Source organism: Halichoerus grypus, chromosome 5, assembly GCF_964656455.1.
Source record: "Halichoerus grypus chromosome 5, mHalGry1.hap1.1, whole genome shotgun sequence".
Classification (NCBI taxonomy): Eukaryota; Metazoa; Chordata; class Mammalia; order Carnivora; family Phocidae; genus Halichoerus; species Halichoerus grypus.
Genome location: NC_135716.1, coordinates 175,463,769 through 175,480,052, shown reverse-complemented (window position 1 = coordinate 175,480,052; position 16,284 = coordinate 175,463,769). Strand labels below are relative to the sequence as shown.

The window sequence follows — 16,284 nt, the reverse complement described above, 5'->3', positions numbered from 1 at the left end:
TCATCTATCTATCTATCTATCATCTATCTATCTATCATCTATCTATCTATCATCTATCTATCTATCTATCATCTATCTATCTATCTATCATCTATCTATCATCTATCTATCTATCTATCATCTATCTATCTATCTATCATCTATCATCTATCTATCTATCTATCATCTATCTATCATCTATCTATCTATCTATCATCTATCTATCTATCTATCATCTATCTATCTATCATCTATCTATCATCTATCTATCTATCTATCATCTATCTATCTATCATCTATCTATCTATCTATCATCTATCTATCTATCATCTATCTATCATCTATCTATCTATCTATCATCTATCTATCTATCTATCTATCATCTATCTATCTATCTATCTATCTATCTATCTATCTATCTATCATCTATCTATCTATCTATCGCAGGCACCCATGAGCAGGGCAAAGAGGCAAAGGGAGAAAATCTCAAGCAGACTGCGCAGAGCGTGGAGCCTGACACGGGGCTCGATCCCACATCCCCAAGATCATGACCTGAACCAAAATCAAGTGTGGCCTGTACAATTTCCTTTTCTTTGAATTTTACTAATGATTTTTGGTTGCTGAGTATTTGGTAATTGTCTCCTTGACAAGAATGTTATATTATCAACTAACTATACTGCTTAATAGAACTTAAGTGTCAATAGAGAGTCAAAGAAAGCATTGAGAGTAGTAGTTTTCAAACCTTTTTTTTGGCACTATGGAAGTTTTTGTTCAAAAGAAATAAAATACTTATTCACTGACAAATAAAACAGATCATAAAATAGAGCAGTTCTGGTTATGCTGGGGAGGGGAGGGGTGGCACAATGGGAAGCTGGAGCCCAGCTCACTAGATTCTTCCTTCCCTTTGGCTACCTGTGGAGATCCTTCAGGGTGGAAGCTGATGAGAGAAGAGTGGCTCAGAGAGAGATGAGGGACTCAAGCTGCTGTTGCTGCCTTTGAAGGTGGGGACTATGAGCCACGGAGCACAGAGGCCTCTAAAAGCTGGGAGTGGCCCTCAGCTTACAGCCAACGAGAAAATAGGGACCTTGGTTTTGCAACTGTAAGGAACTGAATTCTGCCAACAGCCTGAAGGAACAGAAAATGGATTTCCCCTTAGTCTCTAGAAAGGAACATGACCTGCTGACACCTCGATTTTAGTCTGATGAAACCTTTACCAGACTTCTAACCTGCACAACTGGGAGATAATAAATCGATGTTGTTTTAAGCCACTAAGTTTGTGGCACTTTGATGTGATAGGAATAGAAAAAATAATAGAGGTACGAATCTCTGTTAATATTTTAACTACATCCCTATCTTGTCCTATCACCATTCCAGCCACATTTATGGTGTCTATCCAGCTCTACCAATACTCCTAGAAATTTGTCATCCTCTGATTTGGGGAAAGGAAAGGAATTTCTCAAAAGTTAATCTTCTTGGTATTAGTCCTTTTTTTTTTAAAGTAGGCTCCACGCCCAGAGGGGAGCCCAACATGGGGACTGGACTCAAAACCCTGAGATCAAGACCTAAGCTGAAACCAAGAGTCGGATGCTTAACTGACTGAGCTACCCAGGTGCCCCCGGTTATCTTTTTGAATCAGGTACATACCTCATTCTTGTTTGAAAAAGAGATGATAAATTCCAGAGCCACTGAATGATGTTTTTAAACCTTCCAAGGATGTGAAAAGCATGTCCCTGAATCAGATCAAGAGTACACTTTCACTTATCAAATACCTAGCTCTCACATAAATACTCACTTATTCAAATCAATTTCATAAGTTTGCATATGAGGTTTATCTCCAGTCTTGTCTGGGTCCCATCGGTAGATGGCAAATTTCTTGATTCGGGGAGCTGCAGCGGCAGCTGTCTGTGCCCCCCGGCAGGCCTGAAATTGAAAAAATTCACAAGAAGGAAAAAAAATATTAAAAATGCAAGATAAATCCTTCTGTTTAGCTGGCACTATAAACTACCACACTGGACACAAACCCACCCATTACTGACACACAGTCTTTTTTTTGTTTTGTTTTTTTAAAGATTTAATTAACTAATTAATTTTTAAAAGGTTTTATTCGACAGAGAGAGAGAGAGAGAGAGAGAGAGAGAGAGAGAGAGAGAGAGAAGATAGCGAGAGCAGCAACACAAGCAGGGGGAGTGGGAGAGGAAGAAGCAGACTTTCCGCCTGGCAGGGAGCCCGATGCAGGGCCCGATCCCAGGATCCTGGGATCACAACCCGAGCTGAAGGCAGACACTTAATGACTGAGCCACCCAGGAGCCCCAAGATTTATTTATTTTAGAGTGGAGCACGTGAGCGCACGGAGCGGGGAGGGGCAGAGGGAGAGTCTAAAGCAGACTCTCTGCTGAGCCCAGAGCCCATGGCAAGGCTCCGATCTCACAACCCGGATACCACAAGCTGAGCCGAAATCAAGTTGGGACACCTAACTGACTGAGCCACCAAGGTGCCTCCTGACACAGTCTTCCCGAGAAAGGCAGTCATTTGATATCCAACAAATACTAAGCACCTAGCACATACCAGATATGGTACTGGGGGCGGGTGAAATAGCACATAATGAAACAAAGTCTTTGCCCTCACAGAATCTACTTTGTATGAGCAAGAGAGAAATTTATTTAATTAAATTAATTAATTTATTTATGATTTTATTTATTTATTTGACAGAAAGAGACACAGTGAGAGAGGGGACAAAAGCAGGGGGAGTGGGAAAGGGAGAAGCAGGCTTCCTGCAGAGCAGGGAGCCCGATGTGGGGCTCGATCCCAGGACCCTGGGATCATGACCTGAGCTGAAGGCAGATGCTTAACGACTGAGCCACCAGGCGCCCCTATAAAAAGATTTTTATTTATTTGACGGAGAGAGAGAGAGAGAGAGCGAGAGCGAGCAAGCGCACAAGCAGGGGGAGCGGCAGGCAGAAGCAGAAGCAGGCTCCCCGCTGAGCAAGGAGCCTGATCCGGGGCTTGATCCCAGGACCCTGGAATCATGACCTGAGCCGAAGGCAGATGCTCAACTGACTGAGCCACCCAGGCGCCTCAGCAAGAGAAATTAAATATTCATAATAAAGTATAAAGAGGGAAGAACACAACAGAGACTTACACTAGTACAAGAGATCAGGGAAGGCCCCATAAAGGATATTCAAGCTGTGGCTTGGTAAGCAGGGATCAGGGGAAGGAGTAGGGATGTATAAACTGAGGGGACAACACGTGTGGAGGCCCAGATCGGGGAGAGCACAGCGCATCTGGGAGAACCGAGAGAAGTCCAGTATGAGTGAGGGAGGCTTGAGTAAGGATGGAAGTGGAAGATGTGAGCAAGTCAAGATTTCGATTTTATCCTAAGAGCAATGAGAGGCTATCACAAATTATCAGGTGGGAGACATAATCATTCTTTATTTTTGAGAAGAACATCACTGGCTTGAAGGAAGAACTGTCAGACAACATGTGGAGAAACCAGTAGAAAGCTACTGTAGTTGTCGTAACGAGATGCTGGTGCTTTTAGATTAGGTGTCTTAGTCAGCCCAGGCTGCTGTAACAAGACACCAAAGACTGGGTGGCTTAAACAACATGTTTCTCACAGTTCTGGAGGCTAGGAAGTCCAAGATCAAGGTGTCAGGCAGACTTGGTGTCTGGTGAGGACCCTCTTCTTGGTTTACAGATGGCTGCTTTCTTGCCGTGCCCTCATGTGGCAGAGAGAGAGATCTCTGTCTTTTCCTCTTTTTGTAAGGGCGCCAAGCCCATCCTAAGGGCCCCACCCTCCTGACCTCATCTAACCCTAATTCCCTCTCACAGGCTCCACCTTCAAGCACCATCACAATGGGGGCTGGGGTTTCCACGTATGAATTCTGGAGGAACACAAACATTCAGTTCACAGCACTATAGCAGGAAAGAAGAGACTACATTTAGGGAACTAACAAACAGCTGAGTCCTGTTCTCGAGGAATATTCTATTCCAGCTCCTGGATATTCCGTCTCTGCCAGCTCACACCGTGAGCCCAGAACCCTGGGGTGCCACTGCAGGGCTGCTACGAGAGGGACAGTGAGGAGGTCTGGCCTCTGATTCCTTCCCTCTTTCACCGCAACAGCTTCCCCCTAAGAACAGATTTGCAAAAAGGGTGCTATTGCTCAAAAGTTTCATTTTTGAATTCATACTCATTTTTATTTATTTATTTATTTATTTATTTTTAAAAGATTTTATTTATTTATTTGAGAGAGAGAGAGAGAGAGAGCGCATGAGAGGGGAGAGGGTCAGAGGGAGAAGCAGACTCCCCACTGAGTGGGGAGCCCGATGTGGGACTCGATCCTGGGACTCCAGGATCACGACCTGAGCCGAAGGCAGTCGCTTAACCAACTGAGCCACCCAGGCGCCCCATACTCATTTTTAAAGCCACTATTTATATGAGCTGATGAGAGGAGCCACAACTGGAACCCAAGTCTGCCTGACTCCAGAACCCATGTTCCTAAAACACTGTACTATCCTATTTATTTTTGAATATTTGCAGGTCTCTTCTTAGTTCTGTCTTCTTTTTATGTCTTAAATTCCTTGAGGGCATGTGTATTAGAGTTCTCCTGAGAAACAGAATCAGCAATGTGTATATTTATACATACATATACATGTATACATACATATGAAAAAATACATACATACATATATATATTTATAAAAAGAGATTTATTATAAGGAATTGGCTCATGACTATGGAGGACAGCAAGCCCCAAGAGCTGAAGTTGGCAAGCTGGAGACCCAGGAGAGCCAATGATGTAAATCCAGCCCAAGCCTGAAGGCCCATGAGCCAGGAGAGCCGATGATGTGGTTCTAAATCAAAGGCCAGCAGGCTTAAAACCCAAGAGTTGATGTTCAGTTTGAAAGCAGTCAGGCAGGAGGAATTCCTTCTTATTTGAGGAAGAGGAACCTTTTGTTCTACTTACGCCCTCAACTGATTGGATAAGGCCCACCCACATTACTTGGTTTATTTATTTAAAAGGATTTTATTTATTTATTTGAGAGAGAGAGAGCAAGCAAGAGAGCAAAAGTAGAAGGAGCAGCAGAGGCAGAGGGAGAAGCAGGCTCCCCACTGAGCAGGGAGCCCGATGCAGGGCTCGATCCCAGGACCCTGGCATCATGACCTGAGCTGAAGGCAGTTGCTTAACTGACTGAGCCACCCAGGCGCCCTGGTCTATTGATTTAAACGTTAAACTCATCCAAAAACACCGTCACAGAAATACCCAGAGTGTCGGACCAACTACCTGGGCACCCTGTGGCCCAGCTGACACATAAAATTAACCACTCACAGCATGGAACAGGTTACATTTTACATCTCCCAGTGTACCTGGTCCAGGCCTTTGCACACAGCAGTTCAATTTATGGTTAGGAAAAATTGAAGAAAAATGCAAAAAATTATACTGGAATTTAAAATAAAATAAAATTTAAAAAGGGAAAAAAGAAAAAAGCAAAACTTGAGCATTAGATTAACACAAACATGCTGTCCCCATCCCACAGCCCTTGAAACTCTTCCATCCAGGAGGAGGACACCAGGCGGAGGCCACACCAAGTCCCCTGGGCCCATCCGAGGGGCAGAGTGGGCGTCCTGTCAGTCCAAACAGCAACTAGCAGCTGAGCCCCCAGTTTGTATGCAGACACATGCAGACTATCTCCCAGGCCAGCTAGTTCTCTTATAAACTGGTAAAAAAAAGTTGAAAAACTGGGAAGGTTAATTGTGTAACTACAAGAAATGTGATGGTCATACTTGCTGGCAAAAAGTGTCCTGAATTAATATTATGCAGCCATCAAAAGGAATGAGATCTTGCCATTTGCAACGACATGGATGGAACTGGAGGGTGTTATGCTGAGCGAAATAAGTCAATCAGAGAAAGACATGTATCATATGACCTCACTGATATGAGGAATTCTTAATCTCAGGAAACAACATTGAGGGTTGCTGGAGTGGGGGGTGGGGTGGGAGGGATGGGGTGGTATAGATAGACACTGGGGAGGGTATGTGCTATGGTGAGCGCTGTGAATTGTGCAAGACTGTTGAATCACAGATCTGTACCTCTGAAACAACGCAATATATGTTAAGAAAAAAAAAAGATAGCAGGAGGGGAAGAATGAAGGGGGGGAATCGGAGTGGGAGACGAACCATGAGAGACGATGGACTCTGAAAAACAAACTGAGGGTTCTAGAGGGGAGGGGGGTGGGAGGATGGGTTAGCCTGGTGATGGGTATTGAGGAGGGCATGTTCTGCATGGAGCACTGGGTGTTATGCACAGACAATGAATCATGGAACACTACATCAAAAACTAATGATGTAATGTATGGTGATTAACATAACAATAAAAAAGCAAAAAAAAAAAAGTGTCCTGAATTAAGTGAGGCTGAAAATATAAACATCAGATCTCAGTATGAGAAAACGAAATACAGAGAGAAGGTGAGAATGAAGGTGAAGTGTTATTTTCTTTTATTACCAATCTGGCTAGGATCAGCAGTAAAAGGAACATCTTCCATTAGGGACTCCACCTTTTTTTTTTTAAGGAATTAAAGGCAGGATTCTATTCTATTCCATTCTGTTTTATTTATTTTTAAGCTCTACGTGGGGCTTGAACTCATGACCTGGACAGCAAGAGTCGCTCCCTCTAGCGACTGAGCCAGCCAGGCACCCCCTAGGAACTCCATTTTGTAAAACAGCAGGAACATTTGGTTAACGCCACCTTGTGGCGTTTAAGACAAAGTGGACGAAGTGAAAAGATCACTGAAGATATTTGCTGCAGCAGCCTTCCACTTGCTAACTGCCCCCACCTTGTTTTGGTTAGATTTAATGAGGTATAATTCATTACAATAAAATTCACCAATTTTAAGTGTATAGTTTGATGATTTTTAACAAAGCAGTATAACTCCTACCATAATTATGACAGAACATTTCCATCTAGAAAGTTCTCTAGTGTTCCTAAATTTACAATCAGTGCCCTCTCCCTAACCCTTGTAACTGCTGTGCTTTCTATCACTACAGATTTGCCTTTTACAGAATTTCATATAAATGCAATCGGACTTGGGTCTAGCTTCTTTCACTCGACATAATGCTTCTGGGATTCATTCACAGTGTTGTATATATCCAGAGTTTGTTGCTTTTTAAAAAAAATTAAACTTTTCATTTTGAGATACCGGATCACATGCATTTATAAGAAATAATAATGAGATCTCTCATATCCTTTACTCAATTTCCCCCCTGTGAAAACACTGTCCAAAACTACAGCACAATCCCACAACCAGAACATCAACACTGGTACAGTCAAGACACAGAGCATTCCCATCCCCACAAAGACCCCCAGTATTGCTCTTATCAAAGCCACACCCCACCCCTCATGCCTCCCTCCCTTACTAGCCATCACTAATCCATCTCTATTCCCATAATTTTGTCATTTCAAGAATGTTATATATAAATGGGATCATCTAGTATGTAACCTTTTGGGATTGGCTTTTCTTTATTCAGCATAATTCTCTGGAGATTCATCCAAGTAGTGTTTCTTTTTACTACTGAGTAGCTTTTCATGGTATGATAGACTCCAGCTTGTGTAGCCATTCTCCCACTGAAGGACATCTGGGTTGTTTCCAGTTTTTGGCTACAATGAAGTTAAAATGAGTATTTGTGAACATGTTTCCATTTCTCTGGGATAAATGCCTAGGAAGGTAACTGCTGGGTTGTGTCACAGTTGGGTGGGTGGCTGCCTTGCCTGTGGTAGATGCTAGAAGAAAGAGGGACAAAATGCCTTTAAAACATAACTCCTTCAATTTTTTTTTTTGGCCAAAACATTAGTAAAGCTTGGACTTTCAAAAGAACCTGGGACTTTGGAGTTGCCAGCTCTAGTTCCACGGTTGTGAAGGCTGCTTTAATAGTTCTGTCAGAGGGCAAAAGGCATCCAGTCCCAGGAAGCTCAGTCTCACTCCCACAAAGGCTTACTGAAGGTGAACGGCCACCACCTGCCACAGGTCCTCACCTTAACACCTCTTCCTAAGACCTATGTCTGCTTCATAGGCACTCTACAAAAATACAAAGGTCTACACTTGCTCATGCAGATCTCCCCAAATGTGATTAGGTTTTTCAAAGATCATTTAAATTCTTATCCTACGAATGATGTGAGACAAAACAATGCAGGGGTGCATCACAACAGAGTACTATAAGGCAATGAGCCCTAACATAAGTTTTGGGGTACCCCAAAGTGTTACTAATTTTTTCTAAACAACTAATTTAAATTCATTTTGTATATTTTATACAACACTTGGTGGGATGGGGGGGGAGGGCTAACAGGAAGCAGGAGAGAAGATATGGAAATCAAAATTACCAGAAGAAGCTGTGGTTCTAAGTGAAGGAGTGGTTCACTTGAGGGCTGCACTAAGAGTTAATCCAGAGGAATATGGCAGCTGCGATAAGAACAAATAAATTCGTGCAATAGAGAAATCTAAAAATTTGTTACACAGGTGTCCCAGCAGAAGTAAAAAACCAAAAACCAAAAACCAAAAAACCAAAAAACCAAAACCAAAAACAAAACTTCCATTCACTGAGCCCTTACCATGTATGAAATGCTGTACTAAATTGTCTCTAATCTTTACAACATCTCCACAACGGGAAGTTTTATTATTCTCAGTTAAAAAACGAAAGTAAAAATCATACAACAAAAGAGCCAGGATTCAAACACGGGTCATTTGACTGCAAAGTTCAACCCTTTACTCATTCTGTCTGTGGCAAAAATGCAAATCCAAAACAGAACAGCACAAAAAGGTAATTCCTTTTCACAAACAAACCTAAGAACACTCAACTCATACAATTAGCAAGATCTTAGGTAGTAGCTAGCCCAGACCTATTCATTTGTTTATTTGTTCAATAAATATGTTCTATGTATAGAACTTCTATGTTCCAGGGACTGTTCTAGGCCCTGGAGATCAAGGGCAAAATACATGTACATTCTGATCCTCGTGGAGCTTACAGTGGCTGGAGGCACACACAAGTAACATCGATAGTATGTGGGCCCAGGGGATAAGTGCAGTGGGCGGGGGGAGGACAATAAAAAGGAGGGGTGGGGGTCCTGGCTATAATTCTACAATTCTAAATGGGGTGGCCAGGGAAGACTTCACTGAAAAGGTTGACAGTTGAGCAAGACCCGAAGGAGGTGAGCGAGCAAGCCATGTCTGCATCTAGGGGAAGAGCAAACTGGGCAGAGGGGACACTGAGCACAAATCTTGAGGTGGACACGTGTTTGAGGAGCAACAAGGTGGTCAATGTTGTTGAGAATGGAGTGAGTGAGTGAGATAGGAATGGGGAAGGAAATTAGGAAGTTACCAGGAGAGCCAGACCACATAGGACCTTGTAAGGTTTGTTTTGTTTTGTTTCTCCATGCCCAACGTGGGGTTTGAATTCATGACGCTGAGATCAAGAGCCACACGCTCTACTGACTGAGCCAGCCAGGCACCCCTAGCAAATTTCTTTAAATGTACTCGATGGAGGTTGTTTATTTGAGATTCAAACTTTGGAGAATATTCTTTCTTTTTTTTTAAGATTTTAAAAAATTATTTATTCATTTGAGACAGAGAGATAGAGAGAGAGAGAGAGAGCATGAGAGGGGGAGAGGCAGAGGGAGAGGGAGAAGCAGGCTCCCCGCTGGGCCAGGAGCCTGACGCGGACTCGATCCCAGGACCCCGGGATCATGACCCGAGCCGAAGGCAGACGCCCAACCATCTGAGGTGCCCCCCCCTTTTTAAAAGATTTTATTTTAGAGAAAGAGAGAGAGAATGTGCAGAGAGGGGCAGAGGGGGGAAAACCTCAAGCAGACTCAATGCTGAGTGCAGAGCCCCACGTGGGGCTGAAACCAAGAGTCCAACGTTCAACTGCTTGAGCCACCCAGGTGCTCCCCCCTTTTTTTAATTAAGTAAGCTCTAAGTCCAATGTGGGGCCCTGAACTCATGACCCTGAGATCAAGAGTTGCATGCTCTACCAACTAAGCCAGCCAGGTGCCCCGGCCTTGTTATTTCTTTAGGAAAGTTTCCTTAAGGAGCAGGCTTGGAGCTCAACAGAACAGACACCAATTTGGAGGTAGGAAAGAAAGGTGTGGAAATGGGGAGGAGGAAGGCGAAGGAGTCTGTATAAACCTGAGTAAAACGGAAAGTGCAGGCTTGCTTCTGAAATGTGTTCGTGGCACTGGTTTAAATCCAAGCTCTACCACTTAGTAGCTGTGTTTCTTTGGCAAATTACTTAACCTCTCTGATTCTATCTCCTCTTTTGTATAAAGAGGAGGAAGTATTAATATCTACCTCATAAGATTAAACTGGAGGGTCAAGCGACTAGCATAGCCCAGAAAGTAATTCTGCTTTTCAACACTGGCAATATGATCAGTTTCTCTACTATTCTGATTGGCAGACAGGTATCCTAAGACCTGCCAGTGCTAAGAGCAATGAGATACATAAATGAGAGAAGGCGGTACTTGCCCTAACGTTGTTCACAGCCTAGACGAATAAGGCAACACAATCAATTAATACCTTATAGCTAAACACTATAGGCAAGAACTATGGTTCACTGGTGCAGACTAATGCATAAAAGGAATTCAGAAGAGAAATCCTACCATATCTTAGAGTCCTAGGAACCTGAATATTACCTATTGATAATATACCAAGTTCATTATTGGATTCTTTTTTTTTTTTAAGATTTATTTATTTGACAGAGAGAGAGCGTGCACATGCGAGCACAAGCAGGGGGAGTAGCAGGCAGAGGGAGAGGGAGAAGCAGACTCCCCGCTAAGCAGGGAGCCTGATGCTGTGGGGCTCCATCCCAGGACCCTGGGATCTTGACCTGAGCTGAAGGCAGACACTTAGCGACTGAGCCACCCAGGCGCCCCTCATTATTGGATTCTTTTGAGGTGGCTTTTACGGGAATGAATGCAGATTCCTAAGAGGTGGAGAGGAGGGACTCTCCTATCTCTCTGCCCTCAGGAAACCCTGCAATGGCCTCACCTGGAATTACGAAACTGACCTATGAAACTAGCCTTCTCCTCAACTCATTCATGGAAGAAAAGAGGGACCTGAGCTTTAGAACTCACTCTCATTGGTGGGGCTCTCACAACTTAATTGCTTGCTCAGCAACTATAAAAGGAACTGGTAAACAAGGTCATTATTAGTCATCAATTTAATGCTCAGAGGACACCAACCTGAGGCTCTGGTAGGCAGTCCTTCTCCCCTATCTCCCCGTTTCAGAAAGACTATAAAATGACTTGTCCGAGTTCACATATAGCATACTGGAAAGAGCTAGTACCAGAAGACGGGCCATACACACTGTTACAGGGCCAGAGCAGTACTTAGAATGAGAGATATTCTCATGCAGGCGCAAGAAGGGGAGAGGAACTAATTCTTGGTTCATCAGTGCCCAGATCTGTGCTAGGAGTTTTTCTCATATTATGTTCAAAAAACTGGATTTAGGTCCTGTATCTTCCAGTTCTTGGCCATGATATTTTGAACAAGTAAAATTTTCTTTCCCGGGCCTCAGTTTTCAAACTTCTACAAAGGAGGTAAGAACTGCTATTCACCCACCTTGCAGGGGTTGTTGAGGAGCCCAGAGGAGGAAACAGATTTGAAAGGGATTTGTAAGTCCCTTATGTGTGCAATGGCGATTTCCCTTCCCCTTACAAAAATTCCCATTTACAATATAGATTAGAAGTGTGTGGTTTCCTGAAAATACAAGGGGGGTGTGGGGAAACGTATCACCGCACACTGAGTAATATAAACAAATACATAAGGGCAGCGCCAAGCTCCGTACCTACGAGATCCGTGCCAAAACTCTGCGCTCGGTATTGCTGTACGCCCCTTACAGACAGGGACACTAAGAGGATGACACTGCTGTAAGGCAGCCAATCTTTCCCGCAAACCCCCACTAGGGGAAGGGTCCAGATCCTTCCGGAGACAGAGTGATCTGCCTCCGTTTCTCCCTTCCCCTGCTGTTCCCTTCCCGATCCCGGTCCAGCCCGTTTACTGAGCCCTCAATCTTGCATCCTGGAGGAGACCTCGCCTCCCAGTTCGCATCCCTCCCACTCCCGCAGGTATGTCTCTTCCACAGGGGCTAGTTTGAAGACAGAGAAAGGGCTTGGAGCCCAAAGGTTTGGATTCGAATTCTGCTTCCAACAGTGTTACTCGCTTGCCATGTGACCTTGGGCAACTCGAGACTCCTCTCTGAACTTTTCTTTCTTATCTTAAAAAAAAAAAATCGTCTCCGCCCTGATAACCTCCCAAGCTGCGGCGAGGGGCAGAAGGATAACGGACAGGGATGTTCCAGGCCCAGACCCGAGCACTGCGCAGCGGGAGCGGGTCCTCCCCTTCCCTGAGGCCTTGCGCTGTGCTCTCTCGGCCTCCTCCACGGCCCCCTCAGCAACAGGCCGCCTCCATCACTCTCCTGCCTGCCCGCTCCCTCCCGCCCCGCACCTCACCTGCAGGCAGGCTCCGCCAAGGGTTGCAACCGGGAACCGGCGTTTCAAGGAGACTCCGACCACCGCCGCCATCTTGGCTTCTGACGTCGCGCCCCACCCCTTAACCCCGAGGTGGCTTTCCGCCGTCGTCCCGCCCAGCACCGCGGCGCCGAGCCGGCGTCCACCCAGGACCCGCTAGCCGCGTTGGAGCCGCCGAGTGGGAGGCGGTTCCGGTTTCCCGAGTGGGCGGAGGGAAGGCGGAGAAAGCCAACCCAAGCGTGCGCAGTTGCGGCGTGCGCGGCGCATGCCCAATTGGCCTCCCGCCTTCCTAAGGTGACCTTCCCAGAAGGGGGCGGAGTCTGAGAAGGAGGGCGTTGGAAGGACCGAGGCTTAGATGATGGGGAGGGAGGAGCCATCCGATCTGAGTCCAGTCCCTGTCTTAGCCCCCTTTCTTCCTGAAAATTTGTCAGTAGTATCACTCATCTCTTAGTGATGAATTTAGTGGCTTTAGTCAGACAGTTGTCAGACACTGCGGTTTGCCCGAGACTGTCCTGGTTTCAGCACGGAGAGTCCTGCATCTCGAGAAACTCCTCGGTTGGTGAAGGAACGGAGCGGATGTCAAAGATGATGGGTCATCCATCCACCTACCCACCCATCCATCCATCCACCCACTCACCCACCCACCCATCCACTCACTCCCTCATCCATCCATCCATCCACTCACCCATCCATCCACCCACTCATCCATCCATCCATTCATCCACCCACCCACGCACCCATCCATCCATCCATCCATCCATCCATCCATCCAAAGATACACCAGCAGCACTGCTCTGTACTGGGCGCTGGGCAGCTGTAGTGAGTGAGCAAGCCAGGCACAGTACCTGCCCTCACCGGGTTTACTGTCAGCTAGGCGGACAACCAGGCACTCACACCTCAGCGAGCTCTGCTCTGTAAAATAGTGGAGAGAGGGGAGCCAGCCCTTGGTGGCTTACTTAGTCATATAGCACCAGAAACCATTGCTTGAGCACCTGCGATATGCCTGGCATTGGGCTTCATCATCTCACTTAAGCCCCCCCAGCAGTCTTGTGCGAGAAGTCTGTGTGTGTCCGTCTTCAGTTTAGTCCTCTCAGCTGCTTTCCCTGAGCTCTCCGTGGCTCATCTCGGGGCCTGCCTCCTTCTGGGGGCTTGATTACCTCAGTCCTCCAAGTTCCTTGGTCTCTTGGGTCACCTCTGGCAAAGTTTATGTAGGCGGTTGGCTTTGCAGGTACCCGTGTTTGTCAGGAATGGCGTTTTCCCTTCCCTGCCTGCTTGTTTCTGACATATGAAGGGCACCTTTTAACAGTCTTTGGTTTTCTCACAGATCATTTAGATGTGACTGGGGAAATTGAGAAGGCCAGACAAATTGGTTTGTTGGGGCTAAGTTTCTGGAGCCCTGGGCTGGAACCTGGCTACATTGCTCTGTGGCCTCATTAAAGGAGGGGTGTAGTGAGGCCACAAGAAACAGCCTGGACCCCTGGGTCTAACCTCAAATCTTCTCAAGCCTGTGTGACCTTGAACAAGTCCCTCCCCATCTTTGGCTTATAGTTTCCTTGCCTGTATCATCAGGGTGTTGGGCCAGCTGATGTAGGGTTTTGTGATTCGGGAGGCTCCTGGGGTGGCGGGGGCATCTTGAGTGCAACTGTTGATGGGGCTGAGGTCACCTTGACTTTTCACTGGGGCTGACCCAGCACAGGAATAGGGCTCCTCTGAGTGTGCCTCAAAGCCTCCTGGGCCACCCAAACTGGATGAAATCATGGGAAGATTGTCACTCTAACTCCTCCTGGCTGAATTATCTTCTGAGATGAAGGAAGAGCATCCTCTCCCTCCAAGGAATGCGTTTCTAGAGAATTGGTCCTGTTGGCTTTTTCATGATTCTTTCATCTCGAAGGCAGATACTATTCCTAGAGGAGCGACTACCCTTTTACTTTGCCCAGGTCACCTTGGAAAAAGCAGTCTGAGGTCAGCAGAAGTGAGACCTTGATTTATGGAGGGGCTCTTGGTGCCAAGGGGCCCACGTGCCCTGCAGTCACATCATTCCTGGGCTTCATGGGGATTTGAGGAGCTCAGAGTTATGGAGGAATAAATTCCTGGATGGCTGCACCTCCGCCCTGAACTTTGGGATTCCAGAAAGGCACAGCTGCAGGGCTTAGAAGTTTTCATGGCCTGCTCCTGACAGATCTTCCCAAGATGTCCCTGTGGTGAGATCCGAGGCTTTTTTGTCTGTTTCCATTCGTCTAGTGAGTGAAGTATTACTTTTCAACAGTCGGCTACGTGCTTTAAGTTTATGCTGAGCCTCATCACTTACAAATGTATTTACATAAATAGTCTTCCCTAGTCCTCATAACAACACTTCTTGGTTAGAAGATTTTTTAATAGACGTTCTTAGTCTTTGGATAATGGGAAAGCTGAGCCATCCTGGGTGGGAATCTTGCGTTAGGAGCTCTGCCTTTCCCAAGGGCTGGAAATCCAGTTCAGAATTAAAAATTAAAACCAAAACCATTGTGGTGTATCAACTATCATTTGTACAATCCACTATATTTCTAGAGTCTTGTGATTTAGGGCAACCTGGCCAGATTCCTCCCCAGTCAGAAGGCCAAGGATTTAGGGGAGATTTATCAGATAAGATCTAGGGGAGAAATATCAGGGAATTTTATTGCCTGGGAGAGTTATTTGTCTCTGCGAAAAACCCGCCTCACCCCAATTAATTTCCGTGGTGGGACTCAGGGGCCTTTTCGTCCAAAATTCAGGATTTCATTTGCCTTTGACCAATGGGCTCGCTCTTCCATTTCTGGCTGACTCCTTCCCTTTGTCCAGCTGTCTCCTGAGCATCTCTATCTGGGTGTCCCAATGGTCTCTGATACTCATCCTGTTTCCAACCGTACATATCACCTGAGGCGTTCACAGCTCCTCTCTTCTCAGCACCACCAAGCCAGAAACCTGGTATGTACCCCGACTCTTCCCCCTGCCACATCCAATCAACCACCAACCCCCAGCATGGCCTCCAGGTCAGCTGCCTCTTCTGGAAGACTCACTGGTCCTGTGTATCGGGCCCTCTGCAGAACACTTTGGGTACATTTTCTCTGTCTAATCATGAAGGCAACCCCATGAGGTAGGGATTTCTGTCTTTCATTTAAAGTTGAGGCACCTGAGCCTCAGAGAGAGTCAATAATTCACTTAAGTCATACAGGTAGGAGGTCAGTATTCTCCATTGGGGAGATGGCTGGGCTCTAGGCAGCCCACCCAAGGCTCCTGGGAACGTGGTGGTTGCAGCTACTCTGGTCCACCTGCAGGGGGTGCCCCTGCCTCATGGAACTGCCCACGGCTCCCTAATAGCCCTTTTCAACCTGCCCTTAGAAAGGGCTTATCTAAACCCTCCTCCCTCTAAACCCCACCATGTAATTAGACTTCTCAAAATATTCTCTCTGAGTGGGCTGAGGACCATCATATGTTACAGACTTCTCAAATTTCATGAGCAGCCTCTATGGAACTCCCGGAGCAAAAGTCACGAGCCCCCCCCCCCCCACTCCAGATGGGGCTGCGTTTCACAGAGCTGAAGTCAGCTCAGCTGCTGGGACTTAGTGGCCCGAGGCCTTCTGGGGACCGTCACGTTGCTGGGCCCTATAGCATCACACCACACCACACACACACACACACACACACACACGCACACACAATTAGAGCTCACCCACCCTGCTAACCTCTGTCTCACTCCCGTCTGCCTGCCACATCACCAGCATACTCTCAAATTAGCAGTTAATTTGATCCTCTGGATGTGTGTGGGTGTGTGCTT

The 16,284-nt window shown here is 46.1% G+C and overlaps 1 protein-coding gene and 1 long non-coding RNA gene across 2 annotated transcripts in view; both read right to left on the bottom strand.

Moving 5' to 3' along the window:
• Positions 1 to 12,652, bottom strand: part of SDHB (succinate dehydrogenase complex iron sulfur subunit B) — a 29,905-nt gene extending 17,253 nt beyond the window's left edge. Inside the window, exons 1-2 of the mRNA XM_036066982.2 lie at positions 12,474 to 12,652; positions 1,772 to 1,899 (exon numbers count right to left, since the gene is read on the bottom strand). Of these exons, the coding sequence (XP_035922875.1) occupies positions 1,772 to 1,899; positions 12,474 to 12,545 (200 nt within the window). The 5' untranslated portion in view covers positions 12,546 to 12,652. The remainder of the gene's footprint in view (positions 1 to 1,771; positions 1,900 to 12,473) is intronic.
• On the bottom strand, positions 7,470 to 12,446 carry LOC144381978 (uncharacterized). The gene is made up of 2 exons (XR_013448366.1): positions 8,352 to 12,446; positions 7,470 to 7,754 (listed from the first exon to the last, which is right to left on the bottom strand). It is a non-coding gene; the product is annotated as an uncharacterized LOC144381978 (long non-coding RNA).
• Positions 12,653 to 16,284: the final 3,632 nt, after the last annotated feature.